This window comes from Manacus candei, unplaced genomic scaffold (assembly GCF_025592945.1).
Source record: "Manacus candei isolate 608988 ecotype Guabito, Panama unplaced genomic scaffold, ASM2559294v1 h1tg000008l, whole genome shotgun sequence".
Classification (NCBI taxonomy): Eukaryota; Metazoa; Chordata; class Aves; order Passeriformes; family Pipridae; genus Manacus; species Manacus candei.
This window is the reverse complement of record NW_026138056.1, coordinates 5,600,763-5,628,005: the sequence shown is the minus strand read 5'-3', so window position 1 is coordinate 5,628,005 and position 27,243 is coordinate 5,600,763. Positions and strand designations below refer to the sequence as shown.

The 27,243-nt window shown below is 38.1% G+C and overlaps 1 protein-coding gene across 2 annotated transcripts in view; it reads right to left on the bottom strand.

Moving 5' to 3' along the window:
• Positions 1-27,243, bottom strand: part of PIEZO2 (piezo type mechanosensitive ion channel component 2) — a 303,485-nt gene that overhangs the window by 85,946 nt on the left and 190,296 nt on the right. The window contains exons 8-13 of one of the 2 annotated variants that reach the window (XM_051772546.1): positions 15,722-15,884; positions 10,087-10,215; positions 9,018-9,056; positions 7,565-7,703; positions 7,095-7,234; positions 4,916-5,152 (exon numbers count right to left, since the gene is read on the bottom strand). In XM_051772546.1, coding sequence (XP_051628506.1) covers positions 4,916-5,152; positions 7,095-7,234; positions 7,565-7,703; positions 9,018-9,056; positions 10,087-10,215; positions 15,722-15,884 — 847 coding nt within the window. Of the gene's footprint in view, positions 1-4,915; positions 5,153-7,094; positions 7,235-7,564; positions 7,704-9,017; positions 9,057-10,086; positions 10,219-15,721; positions 15,885-27,243 lie in introns of both variants that reach the window. The other variant, XM_051772540.1, reaches the window with a different exon arrangement.

Here is a 27,243-nt window from a genome sequence, read left to right as displayed (position 1 = left end):
GTGCATCTTCGTGCAAGTTAAGCAATTCAGGAAACATCCTGCATTACAAACAACTTTGTTTCTTTTGCACTTTTCCATTTATTAGAGCTATTTACCTATATGTTTCTATTCTACCTCATTCTATTCAGCTTTTAATGACCGTCTTATAAGTTTAAGGATCTTCTCATTATGCATTGATTGGTATAATTCCCATTTGTTGTTTCTTGTTCATTTTTACCTTTTTTTCAGAGAAAAAACACATGCAAGAGTGTATTGTCATTACTATGATTTTGTATATCATAAATATTTTGATTTAGGAGGTTTGGTACTTCATGTGCTTAAGCACAATTAATTTAAAAATCAAACTTTTTTATGTCTTTCAGTTACAGAAGACCCAGCCAACTTAATACATCTTGCATTTGCAGCAGTTACAAGATTTAAAATAGGTCTTAATTCTTTTAAGAGCTTCAGGAGTTGATAATTCAGTAACAGCAGGATAACTTAGAAATACAAAAATCTCTTTAATGAAGAGTGCATTTATGTGTTTTGCAAAAAGCTAAATTCAACAGCTTGCAATACCAGGAGATGAAAATATTCAAAGAACACCATGATACCTATCACACACTTGATTTTATGTTTGCTTTCTACTAAGTTTCCATTAATTTCCCTGCTGCAGAAGGAGACTTATTTCACTACTTAGCTAGAAGAATAAAAATATCAAATAGGAAGCATGTAAGAGCCGAGTACTTTGCACACAATAGAATGACAAAGCTAATGTAAAGAACTCTCCTGTTTTTCTTCTAACATGCAAGTTCTCACTGGGGGAAAGGAGAGCTCCCGGGACAGTAACAGCTATTTTTATTGACACTGCAGCTAATGCTGAGCCACAGTAGCAGATTATCAGCCTGTGTGACTTGTCACAGCTTCTCCAGATACCTCCTGGAGCTCTGGCTTTTGCACACAAACCTTTGATATTGTAAAAGATAGACTAGTTCTTCAGTGAAGAACAAGCTCTGTCTTCAAGCCACATTTATTCCCTGTTCTACTTGGCATTTCCAAAGCCAGAGCTGGTTCTAAGAAAAGTCTTGAAGGATTGCAGACCAAAGAAATGCTTTTAGTCACCTTTTACAAACACATTTTTTCTCATTTTCAGACCAGGAAAAAAAGCACACAGTTTGCAGAAAGAATTATAGTACACTTCTTTGTATTCTTCACTCTACAGAACAGAGTATCCAATCTTCATTTAAATTCAATCCTTATTCAAAGGACTTTAAACTAGGAATTACAGGGGGGTACAGAGTTACTAGATCCCTTGAGAGGGACTGACCGGATGAGGCTAGCAAAGAGTGCCTAGGGTGATGTGAACAAAAGGAAATACATAATCAACAAAACAGGGCTTATGCAGGGTCACCTCAAGTATTTGTATATAAGCAAGGCTATTACTTTGAGACACTGTTATGGTCAAACCTTCCAGCTCCTTTCTCGGAAAACAGCATGCCAGGTGCCTCTCTGAAGTGCCTGCACACTAATGCATGCAACATGGGAAACAAACACAGGGAATTAGAGACCTCTGTGCAGGGCTGTGATCTTGTTGGGATGACAGAAACAGGGTGTGATGGCTTGAATAGCTGCAATAGAAAGTTACAGGCTCTTTAGGAAGCACAGGCCAGAAAGATGCAGAGGCGGAGTTGGGATTTGCATGACAACATAGCTGGAATGCTTAAACTCTGTCTGGGGATGGATGATGAACTAGGTAACCCAGGAGGAATGCAGAGAGACTGGCCGAGCATGCAAAGACATGGTTAGAAAAGCCAAGGCCGGAAATTGAGTCTGGCAAAGGATGTCAAGAGCTACAAGAGGAGCTTCTGTAAATACTCCAGCAGAAAAAGGAAGGTTAGGGAAAATCTAGGCCCATTGCTGAATGGGGCAAGGGTTCTGGTGACACAGGGCGTGGAAAAAGCAGAGGTACCAAATGCTTTCTTTTCCTCAAGTCTTTGCTAGCAAGACTGGCCTTAAGGAATCTCAGGTCCTGGAGACCATGGAGAAGTCTGAAGAAAGGAAGATGAATGCTTGGTGAAAGAGGATCAAATCAGGGAATATTTAGATAAAGTGAGCATACACAAGTCCATAGGCTCTGAAGGGATGTATCCACGAGTGCTGAGGGAGCTGACTGGTATCGCTGTAGAGGCTACTCTCAATAATCTTTGAGCAAATGTGGTGACTGGCAGAAGTGTTGAAGGAAAGCAAGTGTCACTCTCATCTTCAGGAAGGGGAAGATGGAGGATACAGCCTGGACAACCTCACCTCAATCCCTGGGAAGGTGACAGCAGTGAGATGGAAAAGGCTTCCTAGAGAAGCTGTGGACGCTCTATCATTGGAGGTCTCTGAGGTCAGGCAGGATGTGGTTTTGAGCAACCTGATCTAGTGAAAAATGGCCCTGCCTATGGCAGGATGTTGGATTAAATGATCTTTAAAGGTCCCTTCTCACCCAAACCATTCTGCGTTTCTAAGGTGATGGAGCAGCTAATCCTGGAAAACATTTTCAGGCACATGAAGGACTAGAAAATCATCAGGAATAGTCAGAGTGGATCCACCATGGGGAAGTCATGCTTGACCAACCTCATAAACTTCTATAATAAAATTACTTGATAAATGAGAGGAGAACAGTGGGTACTGTCTACTTAGACTTCAGACAAGCTTTTGAAACTCTCTCTCATAAGATCCTCATAGAGAAACTGATGAAGTATGGGCTGGATGAGCAGACAGTGAGGTGGACTGAAAACTGATTGAACAGTTCAGCTCAGAGGGTGGTGATTAGTGGCATAAAGTCTAGTTGGAGGTCAGTGATTAGCAATGTACCCCAGAGGTCAATCCAGTCTTGTTCAACATCTTCGCTTATGAACCAGATAATGGGGCAGAGAGTACTCTCATAAAGTTTGTCGACAACACAAAACTAGGAGGAGTGGTTGATACACCAGAAGGTTGTGTTGCCATCCAGAGGGACCTCAACAGGCTGCAGAAAGGGGCCAACAGGAACATCATGGCATTCAACAAGGGGAAGTCCAAAGTCCTGCACCTGGGGAGGAAGAACTAGCACATGGATAATTACATGTTGATGTTCAACCTGCTGTGGAGTAGTTTGGCAGAAAAAGGCTGGGGATCCTGGTGGATAACAAGTTGAACACGAGCCAGCAATGTGCCCTGACGGCGAAGAAGGGTAATGGTATCCTGGAATCCATGAGGAGTGTTGCCAGCAAGTCAAGGAAGGTGATCCTTCTTCTCTACTCAGCACTGGTGGGGCCACAATTTGAGTTCTGTGTCCTTTTCTGGCTTCCAAGTAAAACAGAGGCAAGGTTGTACTGGAGAGAATCCAGTTGAATATACCATGAAGATGAAGGGACAGGAGCATGTCTCCTACGAGGATAAGGCTGAAAGAGGTGGTACTGATCACTCTGAAGAAGACAAAGCTCAAGGGGAATCTCATCCAATTTCTATAAATATCTGAATGGAGGTGGAAAGAGGTTGGAGCCAGACTTTTCAGTGGTTCCCAGTGATGGGACCAGAGGCAATGGGCACAAACTGAAACATGTTCCCTCTGAACAGGAGCAAACCCTTTTTTTCCTGTAAGGGAGACTGAGCACTGTCACAAGTTGTCCAGGGATTTTGTGGAGTCTCCGTTCTTGGGGATATTCAAAAGCCATCTGGGCGTGGTCCTGGGCAATCAGGTCTAGATGGCACTGCTTAAGTAGGGGAGTTGGACCAGATGACCTCCAGAAGTCTCTTTTGGCCTCAGGTATTCTGTGATTCCGTGAAAGTTATGGAGTGCATTATATTCAGCCTAAAAAAACCCACTAGATATCTATTAGCTTTAAGGAAGTGGCCAAATCATCATACATACACAATAGTTTTCCTTCTTGACACCATCTGTTTTCAGACAAGATATTTGATGATATAGCTAATAAGAAACAATATCAAAGGAGCTGACATATTAAGACAGTTAAAACTCCATAGAGATTTACAAAGTCATTGAGAAAAACTGTAGAACTTCTCTTTAACCCTCTTACTAAACTATCCCCATCTTTACAAGAGAAATAATATAGCACTCACTACCTTTCAAATGCATTAAAGAGCCAGAAATGGTTATTCAAATGGTACAGCCAAGAAGGAAGATTATTTGCAAAATCACCTTAAATTGTAGTTAGGAGTCACAAGGGAATTGATTTGCTTAGTGCAAGGGGAGCTGTGCCAACTAGATGCACCCTCTGAGATGTCCCTTTAGGGTGCTCTAGGAAACAACCTCCTATCTGTGCTCAGTCCCTTCTCCAGAAGCAAACTTGCCAAACAAAATGCATTTTGTAGTGCTTTCAAGACATCAAAGAAAAAATCTACAATGCCCTGAGGCCAGCAAACTCTCTTGGTTCTGACCTGAAACGGATTTCAATTCATGCTGATTCGGGTGTAAGGATAAAGAATTAAAGCTCAGTCACAGCTACGTGCTGCTGCTTGTGAGAAAACATTAAGGAGTGAGCAGTATTGGTAATCATAATGACACCACAGTTCCAGTTGCCGTCATAGTCAGAGACAGGTCTGACATCCCAAGGGTATTAATCTAGAAAATCAAATCACATCAAGCTTTGAATTCAGTTTATAAAACCAAACAAGTGAGTGATTTCCATCCACTAAGTAATCTGCGCAGAATTATCATGAAAATCTAAAAGATGTCTGAAACATTTTCTCTCGTATTAGGTTAAGAAGCAAGAAGCAGTTTTCTGAACACTATTTTTTAATGACTTACTCTTTATTTTAGAATGCTATGGGAAGTGGTTACACTGAAAACTGTGGATTCACTCTTAAAGAAATGCCAAGAGATCCACATTTTTTATCACAATGTATTCTGTGATTTCATAAATAAATCGCAGCTGTTTGTAACACCTACCTTTGACGCCAGCTCCCCAGGTTCCTTTCTTTTTAAAAAACCGGATACTTGAGGAAGCTCATCATTCTTCAGCTCAATACTCCATATATACTGTAATATTAGCAATAAATTTCCATAAAAAACCATGAATGGTGAACTGATCATGGCGTATTTCCTTCGGTCCCGAATCATCCACAATGTGCAAGACCAGATGAGTAACACAAAAGTCAACCAGCTGTGATACGTGATACTCCATGCCTTGTGGAAGGAAGAAAGAGAGGAAAAAAATGTCCACGGATGCACTCAGGAACAGCATAGATGCACACTGGCAATTACACTTAATTTACACTTCTCTACTCAGCACATATTTTCATTGTTATCAGACTCTCACCCGCATTAATGTTTGGGCACAAACTATATTCTTGTGAAACAACAGCAAAGAATTCAGAGCAGGAATAGCAAAACATAACCAACAGGTACTACATTCAAGGCCTTCGACAGATTTACAAAACTGCAGTAACTCCATGGTGTTCTAGCTTTTGTGGAATCAGTTTAAAATGGAAAGCTATGGTGTACATCCACCTAACCTGAAGAACATTTAGTCTACAGTAACCATGGTAGATTACCTGAAATATGTACAACTAAAAAATGTGTTCTATAGCTTCCAGAATTCAGTTACTGAAAACTTGAGGAAAGGATTTGGGTTTCAAGTGTTTTTAATCTACATTGTGTTATTGATTTATGACTAAATTCAGATGTATACATGCTGGTATAACTGTGGAATAACTGTCAATAAAGAATTTTATATTCCTTTTCGATTTAAATAAAAAAATTATTAAAGATTAAGAATATTTCTAACTCAGGTCCCTAGGAAATGATGTCTTTTTAGGGTATGTGAAAAACATCAATATGCTACTTCTCTGTCCCCATATAAGAAAATAGCTTACAATGAGCTGTCTTCAGCTATAGTATACATGGATTTGCATCAGAGTACACTATAAACAAATTCATAATTTAATTTGGGTCATAGAGGAATATATAATGAAGAAAACAGCTATCAGTGTCTCAATATTAAACTAAAAGAAAGCTCTTCAAATATATCTTCTCCTTTCATATTAATTAAAAAGAAAATGCAGACCTGGTCTAGTAGAAGGTGTCATTGCCCAAAGCAGTGGGTTAGAACTAGGTGATTTTTAAGATACCTTTCAATAAAAACCATTCTATAATCTAAGTATATGAGTTTAAAATACTAGGAAAGAAGTCACTCTGTCAGTATGAGAACTACTCGCTAATGTCTCAGAATGCATCAATCCAGATCCATATTTTGCACAGGGAGCCTGCCTTATTTAAAGGAGAAACTTTTTTGCTAAAAGACAGCAAATAAAGTTTGAAACTTTATACAAACAAGAGGCAGTCAAGCTGATTTGTTTTACCATTTTTAATGCAAATTCGGGCCAAGAAGCTTTATGGTTAATTTCATCATAGTTGAAACTTTTCCAAAACAGTAAAAGCAAAGCTTGCATTGGGAATATAGAGAGAGATCTAACCATTATGCAGAAAACTTGGTATAATGAAGCTTAAAGTATTTGCATCAAGGAGATCTAAAAGCAAGCAGCAACATGAAAAAGAAAGAAGGGTCATAAGCAAAACAAGAAGAAAATCTGGCTTGGCACGAAGTTGTATTTTTCTTGAGAACTTTTTGTGTCAGTACAAGAAACCAGGCTTTACAGATCTTTTCTTCTCAGAGAGTAATTGGATGCATACATCAACCTGAAATAGGAACTATATTTTTAAAATTTTCTATAACAGCATGGAATACTTCAATTTTGTAGGAAAATTTCTGAGTGGCGCAAACACATGACAAACCTGATTGTGCAGAAGGTTGACAATCAACAGAAAACTGAGCCCCCGTGGTTTTCTGACATTCAGACAGACAACAAAGACTGGGCCTCCCAGTCCTGGATATGTGATATTTTAACCAGAATGCCACGTGTCGCCCTATTTATAGGTCTATAACAGGCCTGGGAATTATGAATTAATAACTTAAAATGGGCCCAAAATGATGCAGACACCACAGTGATATTTTCTAACCCGGTTGCAATGATTTACTGAAAACCAACAATGAGATTACTTTCAGAAAGGCACTGAGAAGACACATTTGTAAAAGGAATAGCATTATTCTTTTGTTGCCAGTACTTACCATCATAGCTATCAGAGCACAAATGTAACTTTGTTTCATGATAAATTGGAACACAGAGACCAGGGCATGTAATTTAACATTTTCTTTTTCCTCCTGCGTAACTTCCTCTTCTTCTTCCTCCTCCACCTCTTCTTCCTTTTCTAAGTAGAAAAAGAAATTGTTATTTGCAATCCATGCTGGTCTAAAGTTAGTATATGCATCCTCTCCTGGAATTATTTTGCTTGTAATCACTCTGATGGCTACTTCGAATCACTTGGTGTTGGTAGGCAAAGTATTTTGCATAGTATATGCCTGAAGTCCAGTTTACAAAATTGCCATATGGTCAGCCATCATTGTAAGGGACAGCAATTATTAAACTTTAAGAGGTCAAAGAGCTTACCAAAATGAAAATAAATGCTGAAGGCAGTGTGTGGAGATACAGAATAAGAAAACAATATGGAACTAAGGACAATTCCTAGGCAATTCACTACCTGACATGTCATCTGAAGGTTCCCATTTGTACTGTGGTGTTGAGTACATGTCTGCTTTGGCCGGACCATTTTCTAATGGCAGTGCAGGGTGGATGGTGTGATAGTCAGTAGGGTTCCCGTTCACTGTTACCAGTAGTACCTGCCAGAACATCGAAGAGAGGCACTGCATTTAAGGTGGCTCTTAGAAGAATGTGACTCCTACTTCCGTGCTTTGCTACTGTTGAAGTGCCAATGTTAAAAGAGGTTAGCAAGTTACTGCAGTTACTCCCAAAGAAACTGGTATGTTATAGTCATAAGGCATGCAAAAGCGCATAAGAGCTTCCAAAATTAATTGTGGTTAGCTTTTTATGCCATACCAATAGAATTAACCAAAAATTCATTCTCCTTCTTAGACAAACAAATACATTGAGATTTTAAGACTTTAGTTCACATCCAATTATTTCCAGTAGTCATGAAAATAATGGTTATAAATTACTTTCAAATTTGAATTATTCCTGGAGAGATCTATATTTGTTGCTGTTAATAAACCACTTGTGGTAATTGTTGTTATTGATGCCACATTTATGTCACTTGGTAGTACTAATTCAACAGTCTTTCATTGTTCTATTTTTTTACTTCAATTTCAGCCCCTGGGCTTGTTTGAATAAGGGCTCCAGCAACCACAGTAATTAATATCTCTGATATTGGCAGAAATTCATGTGCAATGTGTTAGGGATGGTAATACACGTCAAAGACTTGACTTCTGCTCAGGCTGTGAAATAGGAGTGTATTTTGCCTTTAAAAACTATGCACAGGCACGTGTGGACTGTTTCAGGATAGTATTGGGCTTATGTTAGTTATATACAGAACCTACACCAACCACAGACTGGAGAGCATGTTTAGATTTGGTTATGGATGCTCCCAAAATTCATCTGCATCTCCATTCTTCTGTGTATGCTGAACAGAGAGGACATTTTTGCTTTCAGAGTTTGCTAGAGTCTATGGCAGTCAAGATATATGGATCATTTGATCTCTGTTCAAAGACTTGGATTTTCTGTAATCTGAACTCATATGTGTTGTCAGTCATGCTTTAAAGGCCTCAGCATTCCAACATGAATGAAACAAAGAAATACAGCAAAGAAACTAAATCAAGTTTAAAAACAGCTTGCATTAGAAAGCATATTTTCATATCTTATTTAAACCCAATGAAATAGCAAAGATCGTTTGCCAGTTGCTACTACTACAAGCAGTTTAATTTCAAGTGATCAATCAGTGGTTTCTCAGTGAAATTATTAAGAGAGTAAAGGACAATTATATTTAGGATAATCAAGGATATAGGGTAAATGGCAGACTAACAAAAAGTATAGAAGTTTTATAAATGTCACCTAAGGTTTTTTCTGTATGTATCAGTGTAATCTGTATTTACACACATCAAGAAGAATTGCAAAATTACAAAGACTAGTAGTATACTAACATCCGATGGCTTGTATTCATCTTGGGTCATTGACAGAAGCTGCAAAAAGCAATGCAAGGACAAATTATTAAAGAAGCACAGCTCAAGCATTAATAAGTCTAACTTTTTGAATACATGCATGCATATATGCTGACTTCTGCATATTTGCACCAAGAAATTCAGAAAGAATTCTTAAAAAGCCAGCAGAACTGTACACTACCATACAATGGTATTGATTGTGCCACAGCATTAACACAATGTTCCTGTGAATTTTAAACCAAAACTGAGAATGTTGCATTGAAATTTTGGATACTAGGTCAAAGAATTAATCAGTATGACATTATACTGATTAACTGCTTTCTAATGTCTTTCTAATGATCCAATGCTTAAAAACTAAGTTTTTAAACAATCATTAGAAATACTACAGTTATAAAAATAGTTCCAATAAAATGTAGATACAAATATAAAATGTGATACTTCATCCAATTGCTAGCTCATTTACCATTACTATTATTATGGTAGAGTTCTTGGGTCTTGAGTATATGTGGCTCAACAGAATGTTCATATATCCCAAATTTGACAGTAGCTCAACAAATGAAATTTTGCACTGCAGCTGGTGCAGACAGATGGTACAAAGCTGAACCTTTCCAGGAGATTTTACACAACTGCCTTAACTGCTTTGCTTTATATCTCCAACAAGGACACCAGTATGCAGCTGTCCCACTTACCAATGACAGTGCTAATTAGTAGTTACAAAGCAGATCAGATCTTTGCATCAGGTTTATCTCTCTGACAGACTTTCTAGCTGTTTTGCAGAGAGAAAGTGGCCCCATGCCAAAACCCAGCCCTAAACTTCTTAAATGGGGAAGCCAAAAACATAGAGCATGCTTTCATTTACTTCCTTACACTGGCTCCTGGTTTTAGTTCATTCACTTTTACAAAGTATATTCCTAGTCTGCCACACAGCTTTGATATTGTATCTGATTTATATAATCACAAGGGAAGATCTTGCTTGCAACTTATATAATGGTGCTTCCCTTAATTTCAAAGTAACTGTGTAATGCAGAGACCCTTCCCCCTCCAGTCTTACTTTTCTCTCATCAGTTGTATAGTGGCTTGCATACCACAGACTGCGCCTTCTCTCCGCTGTCATTGGAATTGGACTGCAGGGTATTTCTTTGTCATCTTCCCTGCTAACAGATTTCTCTTCATCAGGCATCTGCTAAATGACAACAAACGACAACACTAGCTATAGCTCTGTAAACGCAATCCTACCAGAGGAATTTAAATTTCCCCCGCAGCTGATGCTCCCTCTCCAAAGTATGTCTTTGAAACATCTTTTAGTGACTAATACACCCATTTTATGATAGATGACTCTTACTGAGATGACATTTTCAGAAATGATGACAGAGCTTTTCTATAACTGCTGGTTACATGACACCAGAATAACACAGACCTCCATATACTACCTTAACTTACTATATAGTCATACTACAAGCATACATAAATACATAAAATATAAAAAAAACCCCATAAAATACAGATGTTTCATTTTCAAGACAGTGTATCGAAAGAAAATTCACTCTTTTCATCTGCCTATATATGTGAAAAGTCAATTCTGTTTCACTGAACAGAGGAACTGAAAAGATTCAAACCCTTTGAGCATATGTATCTATCATCAAAGACTAACCTAACTCACCATACTTCAATATGTAACAAAGTAGGCAGTGCTGATCATCCATCCAGGCTCATCTAGTCTTGCTTTGGAGCAAATACCTATGTCTGCTCACATATAGAAAAAGATAACTAGAAAAAGCCAATAAGGATTATTTAATTACCAAGAGTAGCCTGATTATTTTTATGCTAAAACAACTGGTTAAGTGGATGAAGGGATAGCTGTGGATGTCAACTACCTTGATTTCTGCATCTTTGACCGTTGTTCCACAACATCTTTGCTGAAAAGCTGGTAAGATATGGACTTGACAGATGGACTACGAGATGGGTGGAGAACTAGCTAAACTGTCTTTCTCCAAGTAGGGTAATGGTTCAAAGACAAAAAGGTAGCTGGTCATGAGTGGAGTTCCTCAGGGACTAGCACTAGGTCTGGTACTATTCAGTATCTTCAAAACTATCTGGATGGAATTGCACCCACACAAAAGTTGTGAATGAGACTGAACTGGGAGGAGATAGATGGGCCAGAAGGAAGAGTCACCACGCACAGATGGGACAATAAAAAATGCAAAGGGTTTAACAAAGATAAGTCCTGCACCTGGAATAAACCCATGGAAGAGTAAAGGCTGTGGACAGACTGTGTGGGAAACAACTTTGTGGAATAGGCTCAGAGGGTGCTGGTGCATAGCAAGCTGAACATGAGCCAGCAGTGAACTCCAGCAGCAACAAAGGCAGACATGTGCTGGACTGCATCAGCCAGAGTACTGCCAGCAGATCAAGGGATGTGATTATTCCACTGTACCTGGCAAGTGTCAGGCCACACCTGCAATTCAGTTCTGGCATTCCCCAGTTCAAGAGAGACACAGAAAATCTGGAGAGGATCCAAGAGAAAATTGTCAAGATGATTAGAGGGTTGGAGAAGCCAAAGGATGCAGGAATTAGGGTTTTTTCAGACGTATGGTACCGAAATTGTAGTTTTAGAGAAGACAGAGGTACTCTTCTCATGCAGAGACAAGGTTATAAGATAAGAGGTTGAGGACATAATTTGCTTCAGGCAAATGCCTTCTGAATATTAAAAAAAATAAATATTTCACCATGAGAATAATGAATTATTGGCATTGGTAGCTTTTGCTGAAGACATCCAAGATTTGGCACTGGACAATCTAATCCGAGGCCCTGCTCTCACAAGAAGTTGCATCACATGATCTCCAAAAGTCCCTTTCAAAGTGGACTGTTCTGTGACTCTGTGATTGTCTCTGATCCATGTGGTCTACTTCTTAATCTGTGATGGCAACTGTTATTACTAAGTAGAGGAGGACTGTAAATGTACTGGTCTTAAATCTGTCTTAATTCCATGGCTCAACATGGGCATGAGGCCTCTCTAATAGACTTAGCATGGATGTTATTATAGCGTAGTGACCAAGCAGGAGAACTAGGTATGTGTACATAAACCATGCTAGGTTACAGCTCCTCTTCAAGTTCCTCTAGACCTCTTTCTGCACTGTGCGTCCTGAATGGCAGCTACTTGGTGATAATTGTCCTCATTGCTTACACAAAATCATCTGATGCAATAGAAGAATAAATCAGGATGCTGAACAGAGGTCTGCAAAGCTCTGGCCATTCCAATCCCAACAGCAACATCCTATTTTTTAAATCTTGACTTAGATAAACAATGGCTACAAATTTAGTTTCACTTCTCAGAGGAAATGGTAGAACATTTCACATATGACTGTATATTTATATTTGATTGTAGAAGGGCATTCCTAGCAAAGCTGTAAGATCAAATAAACTGATTCTGTGATTATAAAATACTTGTCACTACCATTTGAAACTTGAACATAAATGTGAACCATAAAGAACTGCTTATCAAAGGCATTTAGTTTGGCACTAGGGTGCCAAAAGACCTAAGATGTACACAATTATTTTAGTAAGATATTTTTAGCCTAAGGGACTACAGGGAAGGGTGGGAAATCTTGTTTTCTCTTTCTCAGAAGACGAAGAAAAATCAGAAAACACAGTAATAGTCATACAACTTGTGAAAGCCTTTTGACTTGTCTAATTTTTTCAATTCTTCCATTACCTGAGCAACTCTCAAATACCCTTTAATTCAAACAATTGTAAAAATTCTATGAGAGGACTCTACATTCAATTGCTGTAACTGTACTATTACTCACTATTACTCACCACTCACAGGACAGAATGAATGGGCTCTATTCATATATTCAGTACTGGCAGTTACAACCATGAGCTGAAATCTCTAGAGGCAGATTGCCTCTTCTCACTGGCAGAGGATGAATTTCACAAGACTCTATGTTAGAACAAATCAGGATCCAAAAAAGCAAGCATAAGAAAAGCAAAACTTCCGCTGACTGCCACAGTCATTTTGCATGACTGAAATCCATTCAGAATCCCACACAGAGACCATACACTGAAATCTCACACGTGACATATTTTCACATTGTGGCACACACACAGAAAACTTCCCTGAAACTCAAAATTTGAAGTGGGCATTGTCCCTGTAAAACTGTTCATCAGCTGCAGTGTTTAGAGACAGCCTCAAGAGGATTTGTTTCAAAGACACCTCCTGCTGCAGTTCAGGAGGAGTTTCATCAACAGGAGGACCACAAGATGTAACTCACACAAGAAGAAAAAAACCATCAGGTTTACAAGTCTTACTCTGCTTTTAGAATCTGCCACACCAGTATTATACCTAGCTTAGATACATCTTTTTAAACCAAATAAATATTTCCTTATGCATATTCTATCATACACATTTTGTTCAAAATAGATTTTGTCCAAGGGATTATTTTGAACAAAATTTCTAAGATGATTGACTTTTCCCTGTATGTGACAGCAGTATGTAGAGAACAACTGCTTTACACTGAACACCACATAGCATACTGTCTTTGCAACCCCCAGTGATTCCAAAGTTACACTGTATTTAGGATCTCACCGCTAACCTACCTATAGTTGAATGGATGGCAAAGACAGCTAACATACTTAGTTCCATAATTAATCAAATGCACCACAAATTAACAAGTCAAAAAACATCTCGATGAAACACAGAATACATTATTTCTGAATTTAAATAATTGAGAATGGAGTCTTCCAGGGGAAAGTTTATAAGAAAAAGATTAATTCCTGATCTATAGCACCACTAAATGAAAACAAAACACATATAGACCAAAAAAAAAAAAAAAAAAAGTGCTGTAAGGAGGAAATGTGCAAAATATTGCACTACCTCCTGTGTATCAAAAATAAGCATTAATGTATGGGTATCCTTCTCTTTACAATGTTCTCTTTTTTTTAAGCCTTTATTTATCTTTGGGGGGAAGCATCATTTCCCTGGCATCTGAAGTTCCCATGGGAGTGCCAAGACTTTGTATTGCCTCTCATGTAGCCGTGGGTTTGGGAGGCATCAGCATTTCTTAAATTAATGTCTTTTAAAACTTACTTGCTCTAGCTCAGTTGCTTGGAAAACATTTCTAATTTAACATGTTGGCAGTTCCCAGAGACTGACTTTAGTGTCTTATGAGAATATCTATCTCAGACACCACAAGTAGTTTAAAAAAAGAAGAAGCGTAGGCAAGATCACTGTAGTTCCTTTCAAGTCCCTGGAGAAACTTGCAGCATTCACTCTATACTGAGACAGAAAAGTCCACTTCCCTCAACTGAAAAAGCTCAGCAACTAACTTAGACCCAACACCAAACTTTAAAACAGTGAAAGCTGGATGAAAACAATGCAGGTACTGGAAATGAGTTCCCAGAGTTTCTGAGATCACATAGCTCCCACTAACTGCATTTCACATGTGGTTACTTCTCTGTGAATAGTTCTCATGATTTTACTATGCAGTTTCTGAGATGTGAAGTTTTAGTTACAGCCTCAGTGCTAAAATCATACTATTGTCTGGAAATCTCAGTTTTCACTTAAGAAAGAAAGAAAATCAATTTTACAGATGCTGCAACTGCAGAAAAAATAGGGAAAAAAACCCCTAAAAATAGCCAGTGCCAGAGGGTACTGGACCAGAATCTTTTGACTTTAGAAAAGACAGTATTAAGATTTCTGGAAACTTAAGACATAATTTTAATAACTCAAACTGACAGTTCTGGCGTCATTTGCCTTTTGAAAACCTATGTAAACACCAAATATCAGACATCTTAATTCAGAGGAGATTTTGGTTGCCTTTTTATATGTTAAATGTTACATTATCCATTATATGAAGAAAAACCCTTAAAATAAGAAAACCTTCAACAGTTTTTACTTGTTACTATGAACTGCACTAATTCACAACTGCCATGATTATCTTCATTGTGGTGCTAAATCTAAACTGTCATCAAACCCCAGAGGATTGGGAGATTAAAATAAATAATGTCTAGGATAATTCTTTTTATACTTTCAGTTTCTAAGCTTTTAAGATACCTTTGGGTTCTCATATTCCCATTTTTCTCTGAAGCAGAAAGAATTAAAACTTCCTTTTTTTCTTCTTGTTCTCTTGCTTTTAAATGTAAGATGGGATTTTCACTCAGGCACATAGAAACAGGAAGAAAGGTTTTAAGAAATTTTTTCTATATCTGTGACAAAATTGCAAATTTTTGTCTTGTCTTACAGCATCCTAGGCCAGAATGTATCCTACTTCAGCTCTGCTAGACAAGTCCTGGGTGTTTGCATTCCACTTGATAGCACCTAAACTAGAATCACAGGCTCAGAATCATTTAGGTTGGAAAAGACCTTCAAGATCATTGAGTCAACCGAGTCCAACCACTACTTCGTATCAATACCTGCTTTCCAAATCAGAGTAAGCATTAAGGCTCTGCCATTGCATTCCTCACATGTGTGCATGATGATTTTAAAACAAATATTCATGTCGCCCTTGTTAGACTGGACTTTTGAAGACACTTTGCAAAAAGACCAAATTCAAAGTACCAGTTTGCACTTGCTGTCTATTTTCCTTAACTTTCCTAAAGGTTTCTACCTCTGTTAGCAAGTATCTGCACTGGCCAGTCTCACAGTCATTAGTCATTAGTGCTAGAAGAGAGAATGAAGTTGTCCTTACAATGGGCTCTTGTAGCCAGAGACGAATAAGAGTTGCAAGGGTGTAGTACATCACCAGCAGTAAGATTGGATTAGCATGGTGATACCAATGTAAGTCTTGATTTTTGATGATCATCCAAGTGCTTGAGCAGTTCGTCTGAGTAAGAGAAGTGACACCGAACAACCTGTGAATACAAAAAAACAAGCTAGCCAAGTTAGAGAACAGACACCAAATCTTACAATGTTGAAAAACATTTTTTCACCAATTTTTGCTTCCTTATAATACCAATTTTTCTGTTCAAACAGATGTGTTTCCTGTCACATCTAAAATGCAGTGAATATTTTCGTTCCACATATTTAGTCAAAAGAAATGTTTTTTTAAATTTGGTTTTCAACATAAAAAATAGGAGTATATTAATACTACATGTACTATGTCCAATGAGAAAACTTTCAAGGACCTGTGCCCTGTAGACCCAGAGCTAGAGAAAATGTGGAGAGAAAATGTGACTGCAAGTCCATTTGGCAAATCACAGCAACATGACATTTCAGAGAGATTTAATAAACTGACGTACAATACCATTCCATTCACTCTGCCAGGACATAGCTGTAAAGTACATCTCCTCAGCACACTGAACAGTCTACTGATTTTTTTTATTTTAAAAAGCTAATGCTATTAATAAATTTCTATCTCCCTGAAACAACATCTCAGCCTTGGCCATATTGATCACCATAACTGGTCTACTCTGGCCTCTAATCAGGAGGTCTGGAGACACACCACTTATAACGCTGCTGATGCTTTTGAGAAAGCACGCAGGATCACTCTAGAGGAGAAAAGACAACGCAGAAAGAATCGTGCCTTGCAGAATATACCACCTAAGGAGTCTTTCTGCTGTGCCTTTTGCAACTGGACATGCCTATCTCGTATTGGCCTTTTTAGCCACCAACGCGCTTGCAACAAACGTGGGTAGAGCCCTTCCCAAATCTTCGTTCGCGAAGCCCAGCCATGACTATTAATAAATTTCTATCTAATTATGTCAATGCCAGTAAACATAAAGGATTCCACTGAATTCATAGCTATTCTGAACAAAGATTGAAAACATTCTAAAAGGATCATCAAACAACTCAGAAAAAAAAGGAGAAAAATTAATTTGCAGCATTAGTATCAGTGATATCAAATATTTTACTATTTCTGGAAAAACTGGGATTGCACAATATTTCTGTCAAATGAGAAAGATATGTTGGAAAAAACCCACTTGAGAATAAAAGAAAAACCCTCAACATTTTCAAATTAATTCATGTCAGATGCCTTGTAGATGTGTTAGATACTGAAGTAAAACTAATAAGAAACATTATTAGTTTGGTTCTTTCACTGTAAAATAGTTTGCAGAGTTCCAAAGTTAGGGTATTAAGCCACCAGTAGCATGTGTCAGTATTCACTATAAACAGTTTTGTCTATTGGCAAAAGTTTTTTCTTCCTCAATGTGTCTGAGTTTTCAATTTTTACAAAAAATAAATCTGATTCTAAGAGGCAATTAAGGAGAACTACTTTTTGGTAGAACAATAAATACCAAACTATTGTTCCTCTGAAAAAGCAAATCAAATACATTCATAAAAAAGAAACCAACAAACAAAGCACTCAAGTTTTTCTGCTGGGGGATTTAGAGTAAGTTCAAGAGGTTTAGTTCTTCCTTTATTTGTAAGATACAACATGAAAAGCCGAATGAATACAAAGAATAAATATGACATTCAACAGAGATGTGCTGCCTGAAATCTGCCTTTTGGATGCTGTGAAGTGAAAAGAATATAAAAAGGGAGATGTTACACCTGTTCGTTAACTGGGAGTTTGCTGCATGGGCATAATACCATCAGCTCCCAGAATGAGAGCTCTATAGCATTTTATTAAACAATCTATCAGCACTCACTTCTCATTCTATTGTCAGCATAAGCCAAAGGCTATAAACTTTAAGATTTCTCAGAGTTTTTGTGTGGGTCCAAGGTTGGGGAAAAAAAATAAAAAATAAAAAAACCCTGCACACAAAGTAAATTGCTGCAACTTAAAGGAGTTGACAGAGCTGTGTTTGGAATTGACCCAAACTCAGACTTCCATAGCATCCAAGCACATCCAGAGCTGATGTTACGGTATGGCTCCATCTGGCTGAAATTCATGCTGGATTGTATTCTGTTCATATTTCTATCATCACAGAGGAACATCTTGTTTGTCTGCTTTTCTCTCTGCCAACTTTGTCATTTTTGCCAGCAATGATCAGGGTTGTTGAGTTCCTATTAGTTGTTGAGTTCCCATTAGTTTCATCTTCTACCTCAATTTCACAACACAGTTCTCCATCTTTAGTTCATTTTAAGCTTTTCTATGTAAGCACAGTACAAATCACCCTATTTCTGTTTCACAAACATCAGAATCAAAGTGAAATCCAATTCTTACTAAATTAAGAAGTTTTCCATTGACAGTGATGAGTATTTCCTACAGCAATGAGGGAAAATTCTTGAAGGTTCTTGGACTCTTCTGCCAAGCAGACATGACCTTCATATCACATATTCCATTCCTACAGTATGGTTTATAATATACTATAGCTATAAAGTCAGAACAACTTGTGCTTTACTTTTATCTCCATTGAGAAGAAAACATTCCACATAATCCTAACAGTTAGGAAATTTTATTATGTTTCAGTTAAATTCTCATTCTCTTAGTTTAATTTGCTGGCTTCAAATTATCCATACATTTTACTACTGGACTTAATTCTGCTCCCTTCTGGTTCTGCATTCACCAAATATGCATAAGATAAACTACATCTTCTCCTTCTTAGTTGCCACTTGACCAGGAATATACTTCAATGTATTTCACTTCATTGTATTCAATGTATTTCTCTTTGTCTCATAAATCGTGATTCTAGAGGAACTGCTTCTCACTTCTGATGTCTCCTTGGGTTTTGTGACTTGTTAGTCACAAAGGTACTCAACACAACACTCCCTGCTTATCAGGTTCAAAATACACTCTTCATCCTGGGAATGCTCATTTTGTCTGTTCTGGCCTCCAATAAGGCTACAAGTTGCTGCTCATTCAATATTTATGCTTCATCATTATCTTCAATGAGAACGGCTGGTGCAGAACATTTTTCAGAGACAGAGAGTCATCTTCTCTCATTCAAAGCTTTTAAATACACAGGAATGGTTGCCATAAAATGGTATGCCATAATGCCATAAATTAGGGCATTATTCAGTTCTGCATGCTCCATTCCACAAAGGTGTCTTTACATTCAGTAGTGATCAAAATCAGCTGTATTTGTGTCCAACTCTGATCTTGATGTGACTTCATCTTAGCCAACATACATGTATGCCATCAGTAAGGTCAGAATGAGTCCTAAGTGGGAGAAATCAAATACCGAACAAGACAAGTATATGTGTGCCTGGATACAGAAGATAAGTAAAACAAATTCTGAGACTTATTTACTAATGGAAATACTTTGCTTTCCAAAAGACTGCACATAACATCAAAAATAAATGGAAGTTTGCAAGACGAGAATAGACTGACATTTCTATTTTTGCAAAGAAGGAAAAATTGGGGGTTTGAAAGTCCTTATTGGTATTCTGAAAAATGCATAGCAGAAATAATTTGGAAAAAATTTTAGAAATTATGACAGGCCAAGAGGAACTTGAATGTCTGACTGAGAAATGCTCAGAAATAACACCATGAAAAGCAGTTCTTGAAATAAAGATGGCACCTTTTTGCTCATTTACTATCCTATAAGCTTGTTTTCCCAGCAAAGCTTCCTACTGAATCCGTGAATCATCCTTCTAGCACATGTACTTTCATCTTTTGTGACCTTCTGACAAAGTTATAAGTTGTGACCTTAAAAAAATCCCACTTTTTTATTAACCTAACATTACAATTCAGAAGAGCAATTTCAATTTCACTTGCAAACAGAAAAACAAATTCCTTTTGTACCCACAGATATTTTATCTAAGGAGTTGCTGAAGTTGTTGGAATTTTACATTGCTAAAACTTTTATTGCACACATTATTTAATTATTACATTAATATAGTATAAGAATTGGCGTTAGTAATTATTCATGGTATTAAATATGAACAAAAATGGTTATGTAAACAAAAAATATATATTTCATATAGCTATCAAACAGTAATTACAGATCTTTTAGGTTTGTGAATTTTGCATGCAGTAAAAATGATCTGAATTTTTTTTTAATAAACATATTTGTCAGTTCAGATCCTGCATGTTCTGATGTTTTAGGAGTTGATTTCAGATGAGGATTTGCCTCATAATTTTCAAGGTCAGGAAAGGAAATAATAATTCTGACTTCCTGCACAATGTAGGACACACAATAATTTTTCTATTGAACAAAGAACTTTTGGTTGAATTACAGTTTATAGTTTAGAAAAGCATCCAATCTTGATTTCAATTGATAGCAAATCTTCTACTGTTTTACTATTTTTCTGCTGGATTTATCTTCAATAATAGTTTTGTCTAGATGAGATTTCCAGTTGCTGCATCTTCCTACAACTCTGTGTACTACTTTACATACTACTTTTCACTACACAACAGAGAGATCATTTTCCCATATCTTCTCTGAGCTTGCATGAAGATTGCCTTTTGAAGAAAATATTTGTATCAAATTACTTCAGGAGATGCATTTCATGATTTAGTATTTATGATTATGGGAACTTTTTTCTGGTGCCAGTACCTGTTGCCTGATTATTCACAGCAATGGCATCAGAGCATTCTATTGTGCTGGGTTGGATTTGGGGAATCCATCTTTGTAGAACTTCTGGATTTATGTTGGATTTTATGTCTGAATTTATTATGTCTGAATCTTTCATCTGGATATCTTCTCTTGCGTATTTATTTCACCCTCCTCACATGGAAGGAGACAAGAGTGGTGCCTGAAAGTCTGGAGTAGAGAATGGAATATCAAGACTGACTGACATTTGAATAGGTGAGCCCTAAAACAGAGATGTTAAAAGTGACCAAACAAGAGAAGAAAAAGGAAGAATAAATAGGTAAAGAAGAGGAAAATAGGGGAGACAAGAGAGCAGAAAAAGAAAAAACATAGAGAAATTCAACAATAATAAATCCCCAGAAATGGGAAAAAAATCAGCATATTTGGGGAGGGTGGTGGTGGTTGTGGTAGAAATTCTATTTCTCTGGGGGAAAGACGGCTGAAATACAGGGAGAAAAGGCAAAATTTCATGTTTCACAGGCCAAGCCACGAAGACTGAGATTCATGAGGAAGAGTACTTAAAATACTGAAAGGGCTATGTCCCAAACTCTAAGCACTGTTTGAAGAGTGAAACTTTTTTCAGACATTGACTTAAAGGAGGTCCATACTCTTGCCACATTTGAAAAAATTCTGTGGATAAGGGGGAGGAAGGATTAGAAGGAATTAAAAAATATATATATATATAAAATATCATTCCTGCACAGCCCCCCTAAAAGTCAGGAGTACACTGTTCATACACAAACCATCCTGTTGGATTTTCTATATCTGAATGGCAGAGTTACACAAAAGTTATGATCCATAAAATTATATCCATAATGTCTCTTCCAAAGGAATGCTGTGAGCCACCACACTCCCTTTCAGTACATCATTTGGCTACCTGCCCAAAGAAACACATGCTGTTGGAAATTACTCAGCCAAGTCCCATGGTACCTCCAGACCCATCCTTGCCTCCCAGAAGTTTGTTACTCTCTAGGTTACAGGCTGAGAATTCAGATCATACTGGAGCTTATGTTCCAGGGTATGCTGAGCTGACACAATGTTTTTACAGAAATAGCAGGACATAGGGAGGAGAGAGGTGGAAAAATTGGTTGAAATGCATTAAGCACCCCAAAGAATAAGGGTTAAGATGAGCAGGAGGTATTTGGTTTCACATAGCTTTTTAGGGGGAAAAAAAGAATTAATGGAAAATGTCTTTCCAAATCACATTATTTATAAGATTCCACAGAGAAGGAGCTGATCCTTCATGCCTCCCCTTCATCTCAGCAGGACAATTGTGTAGAGAGATACTGCAGACACAAACCTCAGTCCACAGTTGGACTAAAGTCATTAAATGTATCCATTCTGGAGAGATAAAAGCTTTAAAAAGCATTGCAAGTATTTTTAGCTCTTAAAAGCCTTAGACCTTGCTTTGGTTCAGACATGGATAATTCAGAACTGGCTAGGTGGAACTGTGCCATATTAACAATAATATAAAAGTTAGACTGTTTGGGTTAAGAAGTACTATGATAAATTTCAGCTTAACAAAATGTTTAAAACATTTTTTGAATTATCTGTAAATGTAGACTAAGACTGGAATTATTTTCCTTCAACATGTTGCTATTTCAATGGTATAATACAGGCACATACATAGTGAATGTAGATCTTAGTAGGTAAGTAGATCATTCTAACTTTTGTTTTAATGTCATCATATTTCCATAGCTCTTTAGCAGACGCCCACATTCTTCTTTTCTACTAAGTTTTGGTTTCCATAGCTTCCATTGGATCAAAGCTTTTCTGGCAAGAACAAAACCAGCCCTGGTTTATCTCCCACCCTCTTCTGAACATCAGTGACTTTTCCTTTATAGGAAAACTAATTTCAAATGCACAACTATTGCATGAGAAACCTCATGAAAAAGTGAGTAGTTTAAAACTTGTGTGCTAATATCATCCATATAATGAGGACAGAAAGAAATAATGAGCCATTGATCAGGAAGCTGTGGAGGAGAAAAGATAGCTTTAAGGGCTGTGAATTACATAAAAGCTTGCAAAACCTGCAAATACAACACAAACCTTAATTCAAGGAGAAAAAAACGATATAAGCAGCCACAATAAAATCACTTTGCTTTCAAGTGAATGAACAACTTTAAAATAGGATGATAAATAGTATCTACTCTATAAGATGGGTTTTTTTTTAAGTAACCAGATTAATGGAATTTTCTCTGAGACTATATGACTGGAAGCTGTTAAGGACTTCCATTAAAAATGATCAAACTTCAGACATTAAAATACTTCATATATATGAAATAAAGCACCTGCCCTGAGTAAAATTTAAGTCTGAACGTACAGATTTGTGAGCTCTATACCAAATTTCATCCAATAATTGAGCTTTGTACTGACTTTCTATTACAAAAGCTTTCATTGCCTTAGAAGCAATAATTCCCCACTCTTATCACTAATAGTAGGTATGAGTCTGTTAATCTCTTGTTTACTGAGACAAAGCCCATCTTCAAAAGCCTTAAATGAAGAAGATTTATCCTATTAATGGGTTTCCTCTCTGGATCCTCAAATCTCTTCATTACCCATGACACAGAATTTCTGGCAGCAGCAATATTGATGTTGTTCCTTTCAGCACATCAGCAAGCTAGAAAAGCAGCGTGTTGCTGTAGCCTTGGGGCAACTTTGCTGGGACTTCCAGAGGTGGTCATCTTACGCAGACACATGCTAAAGCAGTGACTCCGGTATCTTTTCATCCCAATCAGATAGCTGAGCATCTGGCACAGGAAGGACTACCAGATAGGACAGCAAGAAAAAGATTAAATGTGGATAAAGCTGCAGAAAAAATTGCTTTAGGGTTCCTGCGTGATACCTTAGCCAGAGTGACTACTTCAACATGATCCTTCCTCACCTGGACCAGCATTGCCATTGTTTTGACAGCAGAAGCCTTTACATGTTAGGTAGAGTTAGGCAAACAGTTGTTTGTTCTGTCACTAAAATAAAACTACTGTAATGCAACAGGGTTGTTTGGGGTTTTTTTCACAAACCGTTTCAGCTACAGACCAGAGCAACCCAGGGAGCATAGAGGCTGCAAGAGCTGAGGCAGCACTGCTGGGATGAGAGGATGAAGAGAGAAAAGTCACCTTAGCAGAGGAGACTGGTTGGCACCAGTGATTTGCCACCTGCTCCTCTTCCTCATGTACACATACCCTTCCTGAGACTATACAGGGGGATGAAAAGCTCTGAACAGCACCACCCAAACTGTGTGAACAAAATTAAAAATTTTTGATGTTTAGTTGGAGTTTCTACTCAGAGATGAATGTAATGAGGAAACAGGTCCAGGCTTCTAAGGAGTCATGTGGAAAGCAGGACAGGGAAAACCAAAGGCATGTTCAGACACTTGCCCAGGCACAAAGGCTTCCACCTGTGAGAGGGTGAACTTGAACACCTCAGCACTAAGCACGAGGCACAGCTTTACCAAGGTACATCTTAACAATGGCACAGCTTAACAACATCTTTCTGCACCAACTAGTAACTGAAGGTATTGGCTTTTCAAAGTGACTTGGCAGAGCTGCTGAAAGGAAAGGAGCCAACAGTCTCACCTCAGAAAGTCTCTCACAGGCAGAGCAGGGAACAGTTTGCTCCCAAAACTCAATCAGGTAGTACAGCCCATGGACAGCCTTGTTCTTCTAATCTCAGGTGCTGGGAGGAGGACAGATGTCTTTAGGTCATTGAGAGTAAAACTTCAGCAGAAATCATTTAGGAAGAGGGGACCGTGCTTAGGTAACCTGAGTGACTATCAGCATTTAGCAGGGTGGTGCAGACTAGAACATGCAAGCGACCAGGTACAAGTAACTAACCATGCAACTGCCTACCAGCCTGAGAGATTTACTGTTACTCTTGTAATAATGTGCAGAAAAAACAGAAATTGTTTTAAACTGTGGCTTCATACTCATTTTAACTTTGAGATAACTTGGTCTGTGATCTAGGATTCAGATTGCAGCCAAAAACTTTGGGATTTATTCCAAGTTCTGGCTATCTCAGGGGGTTATGTGATTCATCTAACTTCTTTGTTAGGGAATTTTTCCACCTTTGAAAAAGAGGTGATGATACTTTTCAGTCACATTGGGACAGTCTGCTAGGCTCGGTGATGCATGCAGAGGATAAAGAGATTTTCCACTTACTCAGCTGGCAATGAAACAGATTGAAAAAAAAACAAGAGTGATTGATACCTACATCAAGAGATAATGCAGTAGAAAGTGTGAGCAAAGAAAATATTCCTTTTTAGCAGTGAATGCACTAAGGCAGAACGCAAGCTATGATTCCCATTTGGTTTTAAACATAAAAAAATACAATAGCAGGTTATGGGAAAGAAGACAATGGGATAATGAACAATTAGGCTTGGGAAATGTGTGAAAATTGCCTAATTCCAAAACAAAAGCGGTATAGCAGCCGATTTTAAATTGATTATAAACTGAACATGATTGGCTCAGTTTTTATCAGCAAGTTCCAAACTTCAGCTAAATGAACATAAATAAGAGATTAAGCACTTCCACTCTGAGTGTTTAGAGAAACTGAATTAGTCTGCCCCTGCACAGACAAGGGCTATTTCCCCGGTGTGTGCTTGACCGAGGTTAGTCCAGACTGCCTTTTGTACTTTCAAGGAATGTGGGATGATTCATCTGTCAATGTTGATACACTGAGTTGAAAACACAAAGTGCTACATAAGAGCTAAAAGTTCATCAGCACGCTTTCTGTTCATGCCAGAATACGAAAATAAATATCGAGCAGACCTTAGGAAAATGGTAAAGACAAGCTTGTAATGCCAAGAGAAGTTTGGTGATTATAATCTATATTTCCTAATGCCATAGAGCAAAAGCAATACAAGTCTGGTAGGAGGAGAGGGCTTGATGTCTGTCTGTTCCTTTTCTGTCATTGTTTTCAGGTACTTGCTCAATGATCATAGCATGCAGATCTGTGTTCTTCAAATAATACAAATAGAAAATTAAAGGATCACTTTTTCACAGTCATCCTCTGCATGCCCACACAGGACAGCCTGTGACGGACAGGGAGACTCAAGTGTTGTTGTGGGGATCAGGCACATACAGGCACATGGTGTGTATGGGGGAGTGGAGTGATCCATCTCTCCCTGACCATGAGCAAAACTTCTGTTAGCGTGTAGGCATGTTGGTCACACAAGAATCAGTTGCCTAAGTGGATGCAAAAGTGGGAAGGCCATGTTACAAGACTAGTTGCACAACCAATTCAACTGAATCAGAATCATTAGGCAAGTTTATCACAGTACATCAGCAGTTTTAAAATCTTTGTCATTTCCCTCTGTCCCTCTTGCCTTGATATTTCAATGTGTCCAAGAAAGAGATACCTTTGGCTGTTCCTACAGCAACACACAGCTATTTGGGTGCAGGAGACATCCAGGAAGTGGCAGTTCACCAACATCCTCATGAGAGGATGACTGATTTTTATGTTTGCAGCATACACTCAGTTTTCAGACACAACATGCTCGTCACTGGGAGCACTAAGGCTGCCCTCTCCCCACTAATGGAACCCGCTGTGGCCAGGGCCAGCCCCACCAGGCTGCCAGGGCACTTACCAGTGGCAGGCTTGCCACTGCAGCAGAACACAGCTCGGAAACTGGTCTGTCTCATGTGCAGAAAAATATTGTTTTTAAAAGGTCTTAGCATGTGTCTCAGTTTGCATCCCTTTCAAGTCCATGGGAAGACAGAGGGATGTAAAGCACCAGTGGTGCAATTTCAGTAATATGAATAAAGTTGTTCCTGCTTCTTCCAAGGCTAAATTTGGCACCTGATGCAGGGTGGTGGTTATGGTGAATGCTGAGAGCTACGCTGTGGAGATGGAAGTGGGGAGGACTGCTTTCCAGACAAATGCTGCAGTTTACTTACTATTTCATCTGCTACTTTTTTTCAGAGAGTTTCAAAGTTGCTTGGGTTACTGGTACAAACAAGAATTTGCTCATTTTAGAGAACTGCAGTATGTAGCAAAAAGAGATAGTTATCGATAATCATGTAAAGACCAGTAAGGGCCAGAAATTCTTGCTGGTAAAGCTGCATAAGTTTACACCAATTTCTCTCTTGTCACCACTGGACTTCTACCAAAACCTGAGGTAACTGTTTTAAATCAATATTGAGTACAACTCTGTTATAAAGTGAGCACAGTATGAACATTTATTACATGCCTGCTGATGAGTGAATCTCTGAGGAATCCCTCTAAATAAGTGTTGAAAGAGGTGAATTCATTTTGGATGACTCTTTGGATGCCCATGTGGCAGAACTAACTCGTAAATCGCACAAAAGAGAGTATTTTTGCAATGCTTCCAACTCTTTCTTGCTACAACTGTTTGGGAACTCCACCACTGGTCCTCCTATCACATTTGGATAGGAATGCTATCAGAATGGTTAAAACTGTGAGACACAATAACAGTCAAAATCATATTAACCTTTTTCAGTCCTGAAAAAAAGCTCAATTTGTAATGAAGTTATGAGCAGGATTCAGTAAATAGGACTCTTTCTTTCTCAATCATCTTGACCAGTTTCTAACATAAACCACACCAACTTGTTAGAGTGAAGTAAGACACTAAAAGGGAACTATAGAATATGCAAGGTTTGTTAAGAACTAGTAGACCTTCCCCTTAGGAAGGAGAAACAATCAAAATGGAGAAGGTTAAAAGATTTACTGTGAAACTTCCAGCACTCCTTGGATCACCTAATCAACTGTTTTGCCACACTGTCATGAAATATGGTAACTGCTCACCAACCATAGTCAATCTTTTTTGGACACCAGA